Genomic DNA, 11903 nt, shown 5'->3' on the forward strand with positions numbered 1-11903 from the left:
ACAATTATAACATTTTACAGCCTCCCATATAAAATAAGGGAAGATGTTTTACTTACTTGAAAGTTTCTGTGCTGCTCCTTAAGGCTGTACGTCACTTGTCCATTCCGACCGTAGTCTTTGTCAGTAGCTGAGACCCTGAAAACACTTGATCCTGGCTGTGCTTCTACCTGCACTACAGCGTAGTAGGGAAGGTTCACAAACTGTGGAGAGTTGTCGTTTACATCCTCCACCTAGAAGATTTGATTTTAAGAAAAACATAATGGGGTCATTTTAAAGCTCAGGAGGGTTAATGTTGTTCAGCAACACAAAATCTGCACCGCAATCTCTTGACCACTGCACCACTGTCCTACCAAATTAGTCTATAACAAAAACACATTCAAGCAACAATGTAAAACGTATTTAAAGCATTCTAAACCAAAAGAATTGAAAACACATGACTGCCCCAATACGCCCAAGTCTGCATTACTGTAAGTGTGAAGGATGGACAGAAAAAGCAACAACTAGAAGCATGCTTGCAGGCAGATGATTTCCATACCTACCTGTACTTGCACGATCACCCTAGCCACCCTCAATATTTCATCTTCCCTGCTGACCTCCACCACCAATTCATAACTGTCCTTCTCCTCTCTGTCAAAAGGCACACCGGTAGTGAACACTGCTCCACAAGTGGGCCAAATGCTGAAGCGCCCAACGGGGTTCAGCAGAGTGTACTTGAGTGGCTCGTTGAGGCGGTGACCAACTGTGCTCACCACAGTCGCTAAGGTGATATTGGGTATGTTCTCTGGGATGGAGGCAAAGTAAACTGGGAAGGTGAAGAGAATTCCGCTGTCTATAGCTTCTCGGACAAGCACCGTGACCAGTGTCATGCTGGAAAAACGTCCATCCCAAACCTTAAAGAAAGAAGATAAATGAGTCAGAATTAGCTATGGCAGAGAATGTAATGCTGGAGGTTTTTTTCTTAGCTCAATTTGACTGCCCTTATTTTCTTAATAAAAACAGTAAAATAATTCTGGATGTAATCCTGGGTCAGAAAATCCTGAGTCATGCAGATGATGTATCCCGTAACAAGTCACCACATAATTTTGGGCTCTATGTGCACAACTCTGCACTGACCCAGGAATCTGACCTTCTGGAGGAAATCATTATTATGTTTGCCCAGCTTAGTCCAGATAGCAGAATGATGAAAAGACTTTCAAATGGTATGTCATGTCCACTAAAGACCTACCTTCACATTGAAGCGATAACGGTCTTTATTGAGGCTCTGATTGATGACGGTCACAAGTCCAGTGTATGGCTCAACAGAAAAGAACTCCACATTGCTATCCACCAAAGAGTAAAGCAGCTGTGGTGTGATAGACTTGTCAGGGTTAAGTGTGGGGTCAGAGGTCATATCGGGGTCAAGAGCCTTAACCTTAAGAACCTCTACACCCATGTAGGTAGGCAACAAGAGGATTGTCTCGTAAGTGTCCTCGGAAAACTTAGGGGGCGAGTCATTGATGTTGATCACCTAGACGTGGTACACAGGGAGTGAAAATAATGTTGAGAAATGACTACGATAACGCAGAACTCAAAGTGAGTCAAGAGTTGTTTATGAGACAATGAAAGCTGATTCATATGTTATTTGCTTACCTTTATAAGTACCTCTGCTGGGCTGTCAGCATCCCGTGGAGGCTGGCCACTATCTCTAACATGAACCCGAAAGACGAACTCAGAGAAGGTTTCATAGTCCAGACTGGCAATCGTTCTAAAAATCATTTAAACAAACCCATTATATATCAACTTATAAGGAAATTAATCAGATCAATAGTGATTCAACTTCTGCACAGCATTATCACCTACCGGATCGATCCAGTCCCAGAGTCCACGCTGAAGAACATCCGAGCAGTCTCACCTATGATCTCGAACACTAACAGGGCATTGTGGTTGCGATCCTTATCAGTTGCCTGGATGACCAAAGGGTTACCATCCTCTGCCAGGACCACACTGTTGATTGGAGCAGCCTCGCTGACTACGCCGACATACCTGTTAGGAGAAAAAGGTAACGCTGATGTCAGTCAAATATTTCTTAGGTCGGTCGAGAAAATCACTTTTTAACACTCAACAACTGATACAACAACTAATACCTGATTTGTTGGAATACAGGTGGGCTGTCGTTCACATCTACTACTTGTATGATGACGGAGGTGCTGGCTTCCACTCCAGCCATGCTCAGGGCACGCACCACCAGAAAGTAAGATGTTGTTTGCTGGCAAAGCAAAGAAATCCAGTGAAATTGTTTAAAAAACTAATTCAATTTAGATCCGATGTAAAGCCAGCTTTTTTTTGCATAAAGAAGAACGTGACAGTGGCTTTAAAAATAATGCTATAAATCTTTGGAAATAGAAATTAAATCACATAAATATTTCATGTTACCATCCTTTCCCTTTCCAACAATACCTTGTCCTCAGGGTATATTCAAACAAGTGACTGAAATGACAGCTTGTTAGAAGCATCTTGGAGAACCTCTGCATATTTATGCACTCTCAGTTACTTTTTTCTCATCTAATCACAGTGAGTGATTAGATGTAATGCTGATTACGGCTCTGAGGGCCACACCATCTGTTCCAGGACTGCTTGTTTGCTGTTGCTTTTTTTGGCTGAATATAATTCTTTATGACTGACTATATATTTGGGTCAAAGGCACACCTACAAAATGCACTTGGGACAGAACGGAAGCCCCTCGTACCCACTGTTTGACTGCTAAGCATCTATACATCTAATATATAACCAAAAAAGAAAAAACATTAACAAACCTCAAAGTCCAGCGGTTTGCGTGTAGTGATTACACCGGTATGGTGGTTAATAAAGAAGCAGCGCTCCTCGTTGCCTCTGGTGATGTCATAAATGAGTGCTGAGCGGCTGAGGGCGCTAACAGTGATCACGTAAGTTCCAGTTTTGCTGTTCTCCATAATCTATAAAGCCAAAGAGCAGAAATATACAGGTAGATTTTCAGAACTTGAGTGAGTTGTATAGACCATTTCCTGAAAAATACCGTTCTTACCTCCTGTATATCTGTCTAGACATTTAACCTCTATACACACATACCGCCTCCAAGCTGTCTTTATTCCTCCTATCTCTCCCACCCTCTCCAGCCTTCTCCCTTCAGACAGTAATTTATCTCTAACTTTATTTTTTTTTTTTTTTTTTTTTTACCTCAGCCTGATACTCCTTCTGAGAGAATTTCGGTTTGGAGAAGTCTGAGAGAATCAAGGAAATGCGAACTGAAGCGGTGGCCATTAATGGGGGAAATCCACTGTCTGTGACGCGCACACTGAGGGTGTAAAAGCCTAAAGAAGTGAGGTCCAGTTCCTTGGCAATGAAGATAAGGCCTGTGGTATTATCAATGCCAAACACACCACCGGTGTTACCTGAAAGTAGCAGAAAGGTTACAGACACTATTAAAGGGGGATACAAAAAGAAATCACAGGTCACTACACTGTTTAAAACACAAGCACAGATACAAATCAAAAGGAGAATAATCTTCTTGCACATTGGACCGTACCTGCTTCTATAGTATAGGTGAGCTGCCCATTAATCCCATTGTCTTTGTCTAGAGCCGTCACCTGCACTACAGACGTGCCGACAGAAAAAGTCTCGTAGGCCGTAGCATCGTATACGGTGCTGGTGAAGTAGGGAATGTTATCATTGGAATCTTCCACTGCCACCAGGATACGAGCTAGGTCACGGTTAAATGGAAACTCCTGATCCTTGACCTAAAGCAGCAAACGAGAGATGAATATGGATAGAGCTGTACGAGGTGATAAAAGAACAAAATCAGCAAAAATTAAGTGAGGCAGACACAGTTGCCAAAACGGACATAATTTATTGGATAGCACAGTGGCGCATAGAGACTCACAGTAACATCCAAGCTCTCTCACACACACACACACACACACACACACACACACACACACACACACACACACGAACAGATTGTCATCCATGCTTCCTTTCCCACCATAATAGTGAGGATGTGCTGTGTCCGGGCTTCATAGTCGAGCCTGTCTGCAGTATAGACAACTCCTGTGCCAGGATTGACCCTAAACAGCCTCATACTGGCCGGGTCTACGCTGCCATAGATGGAGAAGCTCAAACGGGCACGCTCATCAATGTCCGATGCTCTGACCCGCAGCAGCTCCATGTCAACTGGTATGTCCTCAGATACGCTGACATCATAAGCTGGTAGAGAAAAAACTGGAGGGTTGTCGTTGCTGTCCTGTATTCGAATGAACACCTGAATGATGAAGAGATAGGAAAGGGGAAATCTGCATAGTCAGCGTAGTGGCAAACAGTGATAGGAGACTTGGAGTCGAATTAGCTTCGGTAACTGACAATCCTCAATCCAATTGTAGAGTAAATGCAAGGCTCAGACACAACTGAACACTATTTGCATTAAGACAAGGCCCTATTAATGGCAGACTGGTAAGCCAGAGCGAGCGTTCTCCAAGAGGCATGAGGTTCTTTTTGTATCTTGACCTTTATTTGTCCAGAGTAATCCCATTAATTCTCTGATATCAAGGATTTCCCTTACAAGATATACCCAGTAGGGGAGCCCCGACAGCAGGAGCACAGGGAATGTCAAAGCAGGGCAACAAAAGCACATTTCATAGTCAGTATGAGATAATTTCAGAAAAACCGAGCGCAAGCAGAGGAAGCGAAGCTGAGCGTAAACAGTTCCCCGTGAAAAGAGGGAACAATAATTTAATTTGATGTGGGTCTGGGGCGTATGAGAGGCAGCGCCAGTGCATAACAAATCAAAACTCTGTGTACCTGTGCTGTGGCAAAGTTGGTCCCATCTGTCACCTGTACCGTCATGTTGTACACAGACTGCACCTCCGCATCAAGGGGCTTGGCCACGACTAGAGTCCCCACCCCCAGTTGGAGGTCAAACTGCATGTCAAAGCTCCCTGGAATAAATGAACACACACACACCCATCCCCCGTACACACACTTAGTGTCAGCCTTTTAGTATTCGCACTGCATATAAGACTCAGGTGCTCTAAGTTATTACTGTGTAATTGTTTTGGCCAGGTGCCTTCATCTGGAGCTGGAGGGACTGTGAAATAAAATGAACTGAAATGCAATGTGATGTAGCACCAAACCCACTTGGCAGCCTGAGAGCTGTTAACAGCCACGCAAACATCTGTCTTATCACTCCAAAACACAACCCATCTCAGAGATCAAAAACCTGCAGCAGGGTCTTTTCCACGGGCGGCGAGTGTACAGTTTAAAGGCTTAATGTTTGATTAAAGTGAGGGAGGGGAGTGATATGTGTTAGGTATTCGGTACCATCCTTCCTCTCATTCCAGCTTCTCTCCCGAGATATCTGGGAGCCTGAGCACCCCTCAGCATATGAATACTGATTGGGCATTTTTCACACAACCACTGATGCGTGTTGAGTGGGAGCAAAATACAGGATCTCACATTGTTTATTTATTTTTTGTTCTACTTTTCATGGCAGAGCAGTGGGTCAATTCAACACTACGAGGGATCAGTCTCACAGCATTGAGAAAAAAGAAAATTACAGCATGTAATCACTAGTTTCTTTTCCTGTCAGGGTGGAATGATGCCTCAGAGTTCTGTTATTAATCCAGGAAGAGCACGCCCGATAAGAAAGCCGTATAAGAATCAAACTCTTCTGTCTATCTATATCACAAAATCACATTCAGTGCCATAAAAATGATTAAGAACAAATATTTCTCTAGTGTGATTCAAAAGAAATGCAGTACAAAAAAGCAATTATATGCAAAACTCTCAAACTGTACATGGCCCCTAACAAATGTAAGCAAAGTATCCCATATTTTCAGATCTGGCTTTGGTCTCCACCAGAGGAATACAATCTGCCTCTTTAGTTGCTAAACGCTCCAGTGCAGTTTCAGCTCCACAGTTGTTTGCAGTGGCTGACCAATGATGCACAAAGCAGTGAGAGTGATCCGAAATACTAATGCTGCCGGGCTTGACAGTAAAGCACTGGGCTAGAGCTCTGTGAAGTTTTGTAAATCTAAGGAGCATCTGAAAATGTGGGTGCTAAATCTCTGAAGGGTCATTTATACTGTAAGAGCAATTCCTCTCACATTTCTTAGTACTTGTTTTAGTCACTGTAAGGTTTATCCATAACTGCTAAAAAACAGTGAGGTGCATTTGAATTCAGCCTTAAGTGGAAACATTAAAATAGCCTGTTGTTTTATAAAAATACTGTATGGAGGCCTTATGGAAGGGGGAGCAGTATCATTACAGGCTGCTTCTATCAGAAATGCAGCAACTTTCCAAAGTAGCTACAATGTAGCTGAACTAATAGCACAAACCTGTCTTGTGTGGGCAGAGATAATGATACTGCATAGTATTAGTGGAGCTGTGTGAGATTACTATTCCAAACTCAGATCGATCACTTCTGCCTTTGGCTAAACAAGGTCATGGAACTGCGTGCTACATTTCCTTGATTTCCTTAATTTCTTCAAACCTGCAGCATTTGGGGGAAAAGGTGTGGCAAAATTAGCTTTGACCCGACCTGTGTCAAGCGAGCAGTTTCTTCCACATGCATTCTGAGGAATGTAGAACATTTCTCTGGCAGGGCGCCCGCCTTAAAGGTGAGAGAGAGGAAAGAAAAAAGAGAATATAAATATTCATGAAGTCTGGATATCCCTGTGATCAAAGGTTTGGATGATTTATATACAGCACTGCAAAGTTGACCTCTTGACGTTTTTACATATATATGTGTCACTAAGTGATACAAATTGACTTTTCATTAGAATACTTAAGCTAAGGGTGGGTGATAAGAGCTTACTTCTGGAAGTTTGAAATAAAATATCCCCAATGCTTTTATTTTTTAAAACTATCTGAAATATGAATAACCGTTTCTGTACGATTACTCATCTAACATTAACACTAAGAATGAACTGGGAAAAACATTTGCACATTGCATTTTCTCTGTCTATTAAAAAAAGAACAATTAAATATTAAACATATTTTCTTGATTTAACAGCTCTACATTTTTATTTAATGTTAACTATCAAATAAAAGTTAATATTCCTTAGTTGTTCTATTAAAAACCAGGGAGGAGATCTGTTTTTTTTTACCAGAGTCAAGACAATAATGATGAAAACTAGAACAATTTATTACTAACTCACTATCAAGAAACACTTTGTAACTTTTCATTAGTGTAACCAGGACACTTTTATGAGAAAATTCAGAGTATGTACTGTCCTTTGGCTCTCTGTTAGTTCAGTATCTTATATTAATTTTCTTACCAATGATAGTGAACCAGACAGGTGTGCTGGACTGGCTGATAGCCACGACTCCCACTGGCTGGGCAACAGTAGCTGTCTCCGAAATGGAGAAATTGTAGTATCGCTGGGTGAACAGTAGGGGCACTGGTGAGGGGGCAGGTTTACGAATCCACTCTACATGAAGTTTAACAGTAGACCATAATGGCGGATCGCCACCGTCCTCTGCTTTTATCTAAGAGAAGGAACAATATAGATAAATTAGTTTGGTAGCCCTGAGAGATCAAATGGACTGCAACTTATGAAACCACCAGCAAATAGAAAAATGACAATTTCAGTTGCCTCAGGGTGCTGAATGAAAAACAACAGAAATATAAAAAACAAACAAACAAATAACAAATCATGAAACAAAACAAGCTGTGAGAGTGACAGAAACCAAAACATGCGAAGGATTGCACTGAGACACACTCAAACGAAGCAGAGGGTTCATCGGTAATGTAAAGAAGAAAAAGCTGCATATCAATATGTGCATTAAAATCACATGATTCATATAATATTGTAGATACACGTTTGGTATTAGCCGTTTACTCTTTGCAGTAGTTCCACCACATTATTGTTTCCCTCTAGAAACACTTTTATTTCGTTTCATGATGTTTGCTTAATTTTCTTTCCATTTCTGTTGTGTTTTGTCTGATTTTACAGTGTTTTTCTATTTTCTGTTTTTTGAGTTGCAATGCATTTAACCTTTCAGGGCCACCATACCAACACAAGCAAATGGAGGACTTACCACTACTTGCTATTAGTATGCATGTATTCAGGCCAACCAAAAACTTTGAGTACATTAGAATTCTTTCCTCTCCACTTCATAGACCACGAAACCTACAATCATAATCTATACTGATCACCACTGCACTGACTGACTGCCCCTAGAGTGGATTAACTACATCTATAGCCTAGCAATAACATCCCATCCATACAAAAACTTTGATCCCAACAAATGCAGATTAATGAGATGAGCCTCACTACCTGGCTTTCAATAGCTTAGTCTGCCTTTTTCGCACCCAACACAAATACAATACTAGTTTGGCCAGTGTATAAATATGGATGCAAAAAATGCAATTTGTGTTTGTTTGTAATATTAGTCTGACCACAAGTACCCTTTCATGCTAGATCAACTAAGATCTATCATGCCACCTAGTATCCATCGACACCACTCCACCCCACAACCCCTCCACTCTGCTGCTGAATTTATTGGCAATAGAATAATGTGTGTGCTCCAGTACCTGGGCTTTTGCCTGATGAAACCTGGCAAAGTTACTGCGTTTGCTTCTGCCAACTTTCCCTGAAAGCAGAGCCTTAGGAGCTAACAAGCGCACACTGGCTGTGATTAGTTTGTAAGAAACGGAATTGAAAACGCAGCACTCAAGACATGGAAAAAAAGCAGCACTGTGCCTTAAAGTCTTATCTCAAGGAAGGCCGTTTCAGCAATTTAGACTGTTGTTACTGAGTGCTGGCTTTTGTCTGCCATATCTCCCCACAGATTTCAAATACAGGCTTTCCTTTTAAAAACGAGGATAGCTTTTATATTTGATATGAGAGACTCACAGTGAGGATGTCATAGCTGCCTGCTGTCACCATCTTCTTTGACGACACCATAGCAGTCCTGGGGTCGATACTGAACTTTTCGTCCTCATTACCGCTAATGATGCTGTAGGTGATGTTGCTATTGGCGCCATAATCACGGTCGTAAGCGAAGACACGGTACACGGGTTCCCCGCGTTTGTTCCTGTCTCGCTCGGGCAAGCTGATGCGGTAGGTGACCTCTGGGAAGGTGGGCGGGTTGTCGTTCTCATCCTGGACGTGAACTATGACCCACACAGTAGATTGGCGTGTGGTCACCGGGCCATCTATTACTGTAATCTGGGAAAAACGTGAACACAAGCACACAAATGCATGGGATTTTACTAGGGAGCACATACATTTTATTGATATCGTAAATCTTGCTCATGCTGTGTGACGGCAGGGCCACGTGGAGCTGAGCTCACGGGAAATCTCTTTGTATTATTGATCCCCTGGAGGCGGTGGCAGAGGGCTGATCACGGATCAATTGGATCAGATAGGGGTGAACACCATTGCTGCCAGCCTGACTCTTCACTAGGCTATTAATTACAGACAGCATAAGCAGTCAGGCTGAGCAGTGGGTGGCATGCATGGGTGATATTCAGAACAATGTTTTAACAAAGACTTCTTTACTTGTTTCTTTCCAAGTTGGCCACAATAGTATATTTTCTTGGCAGTTTTCTCTCTACTGTTTCTTTCACTTTGTAGTGTGCTGCCATACATTTATTAAGTATGGGAGCTAAACAAGGCAGCATGAGTCTGGACAACTCAATTGGCAATTCGGGCATACAATAGAACACATAACAAAAGCGCACAGGTGCAATCGTGTGGGTCAACTGCAGGTTATTTCATTTCATTTTGTAGAAAGGCAAAGTGCTCGTGAATTCAATGGCATTTAATAAGTTGTAAGCGAAGTGTGGGGGAATAGAAGTTTGTTCATGTCCACAAAGTCAAGAATCTGTGATTATCAGGTTCATCTGTATGCAGAGCTGCAGGAGCAACAGAAATGGTAATCACCCAGCTATCTGTATGCCTAGTGTCTGCACTTATCAAATGCTGGGCAGACCAACTCCTCTCCTCCCTGTTCCCGTCCTGAGTGGAGAAGATAACCAATGATGAATGATTACATTTAGAAAATCCCAAACCTGGGGCCCAAAACTACAGCCATTCATCACAGTTTATGGAGCCTTGAGGGTCTGCCAGGGTTGTCCTCCACCCTGTCTTTGTTAATAGTAGGTTATGGCAAGTGGCAGGCCTGGATAAATAATATCAATATGAACCTATGAATACGGTTCAGGCTTTACTGTACCTCTAAAAAGTGTTCAGCTTGTTGTTCTCTGTCCAGTTTCCTCGCTGTTGTTGTGATCAGACCTAAAAATCATTTTAAAAAAAGAAAAAGAAAAGCAAAGTTGTATATAACAAATAAAAACTGCTTTTATTGCTTGCACTATACATTTACTGTACATGACAATATGCACTGGCTTTATAGAAAAAAAAAATATATCTGTCATTAGAGTCACTTTATTTATGCATGCGTAAGCCCGCATGCATGTAAGCATCACCAAAAAAACTACATACTACAACCCCAACTGAGCCATTCACATTCAGCACAAACGGTACTGGATAACTGAGGGTCATTTAGTTGGCTTTCAAGCCACCAGGACATAATAGCTTTGATCGATCAGCTTCATTCAGATGATGGTTGGATGGTGTGACAAACTGTATCAGGCTTCACTGGAAATCAGACACAATGACAACTTCATATTCTCTTGATGCTATTTTTTTTTCCTATTATTTGATTTAACTATTAACGTTCTTTCATTATACAACTAAAAAGCCCCCCCCCCACACACACACACACATATATGCACATACAGCCATGTTTTCACTTAGTTCATAGTAGCTGAGGATTTTTCATAGTATGCTATATTGATTAGCTTTCAATTCCTGGAAACCTTTCCCACTGCTTATTCAAAACGCTGCCTGCCTAAATGATTTACAATGAGGCCACATGCTTTTTGTCCCTAATAGGAAGGTAAGCCCCAGCAAAGTAACTGAATTTTCTTAATAACTGCCAGATTCAGTCAGTAAAAACTTTGGAAATAAAACAAAAAGCTCCTCAGACATTACTCGTACAAACAAGGAAACTAAGGAAGAAACATAAGCATTGATCTATAAGCAGATTCGGGACATTAAGATACCGTAAGTCAACATTTGTCTTAGCCTGGAGCTATTTTACCCCAAGATGCACAAACAAATGCAAAAGGGAAAAAGTCACTGATGATTCTTGTTTCAGTAAAAAAAAAAAAAAATTCTCTTTGTTGTACTGCAGTATCCTTTTTTTCACTCACAGCAGGTGCTTATAATTAAAGAGTAACAGCATGTCTGTGCAACTAATGACATCCATATACACACAGCGCACACACACAATAACTAAAAAGTATATATTACAGAAATCCCTCTGCGTGCACTTTTATGTGAAGTTATTAGAGCAAGTGTGCTTGACTGGTGACTGGTGGTGCTTGAGTGTTTTTGTTTCGGTGTAATGAAGCGTTGCAGAGGGGTAGGATTAGTCTGGGTGCCTAAAATGCTGTGCAGTAAACGCTCAATGGGTAGACTAAAATCCTGGTGTGCGCACACATACACACCACACACTCTCACACACACACACATTCACAAGCTTGCACATATCACAGTGTCACCTTGAGCTTGTTATGCAGGCTAACTTCAATTAAGCAAATTAGGAGTAAATCTAAATCTGAGCTCTGGGAGACAGACTGGAAGGAGGAGGAGGGGCTTGTTCAGCAGAACACGGCGCGAATAACAACTCTGATAAAAATCAATGATCTACAGCTTGCAGCACATCTGCAGTCATACTACACTCAGTTTTAATTGGACAAAGAAGCAATAATTTGAAAATTCACCACCCATACTTTCACATGCACACACAAAAAGTGATGGTCCAGTGGTCTGTCTTAAATCATTATACAAACTTCAGTTCACCGCTTTCTTCTTACCCGC

At 41.6% G+C, this 11903-nt stretch overlaps 1 protein-coding gene across 2 annotated transcripts in view; it reads right to left on the bottom strand.

Moving 5' to 3' along the window:
* Nucleotides 1-11903, bottom strand: part of fat3b (FAT atypical cadherin 3b) — a 69313-nt gene that overhangs the window by 33191 nt on the left and 24219 nt on the right. For both annotated transcript variants that reach the window (XM_086308800.1, XM_086308799.1), the window contains exons 6-20: nucleotides 10192-10253; nucleotides 8868-9182; nucleotides 7287-7497; nucleotides 6548-6619; nucleotides 4810-4946; nucleotides 3998-4273; nucleotides 3542-3752; nucleotides 3193-3407; nucleotides 2793-2951; nucleotides 2124-2245; nucleotides 1840-2022; nucleotides 1630-1744; nucleotides 1226-1507; nucleotides 540-890; nucleotides 57-230 (exon numbers count right to left, since the gene is read on the bottom strand). In XM_086308800.1, the coding sequence (XP_086164926.1) occupies nucleotides 57-230; nucleotides 540-890; nucleotides 1226-1507; nucleotides 1630-1744; nucleotides 1840-2022; nucleotides 2124-2245; nucleotides 2793-2951; nucleotides 3193-3407; nucleotides 3542-3752; nucleotides 3998-4273; nucleotides 4810-4946; nucleotides 6548-6619; nucleotides 7287-7497; nucleotides 8868-9182; nucleotides 10192-10253 (2885 nt within the window). The remainder of the gene's footprint in view (nucleotides 1-56; nucleotides 231-539; nucleotides 891-1225; nucleotides 1508-1629; nucleotides 1745-1839; nucleotides 2023-2123; nucleotides 2246-2792; nucleotides 2952-3192; nucleotides 3408-3541; nucleotides 3753-3997; nucleotides 4274-4809; nucleotides 4947-6547; nucleotides 6620-7286; nucleotides 7498-8867; nucleotides 9183-10191; nucleotides 10254-11903) is intronic.

This window comes from Aulonocara sp. 'chitande type north' Nkhata Bay, linkage group LG10 (assembly GCF_057382095.1).
Source record: "Aulonocara sp. 'chitande type north' Nkhata Bay isolate Kocher_YH1m ecotype deep benthic linkage group LG10, A_spYH_male_GT1.1, whole genome shotgun sequence".
In the NCBI taxonomy this organism is placed as follows: domain Eukaryota; kingdom Metazoa; phylum Chordata; class Actinopteri; order Cichliformes; family Cichlidae; genus Aulonocara; species Aulonocara sp. 'chitande type north' Nkhata Bay.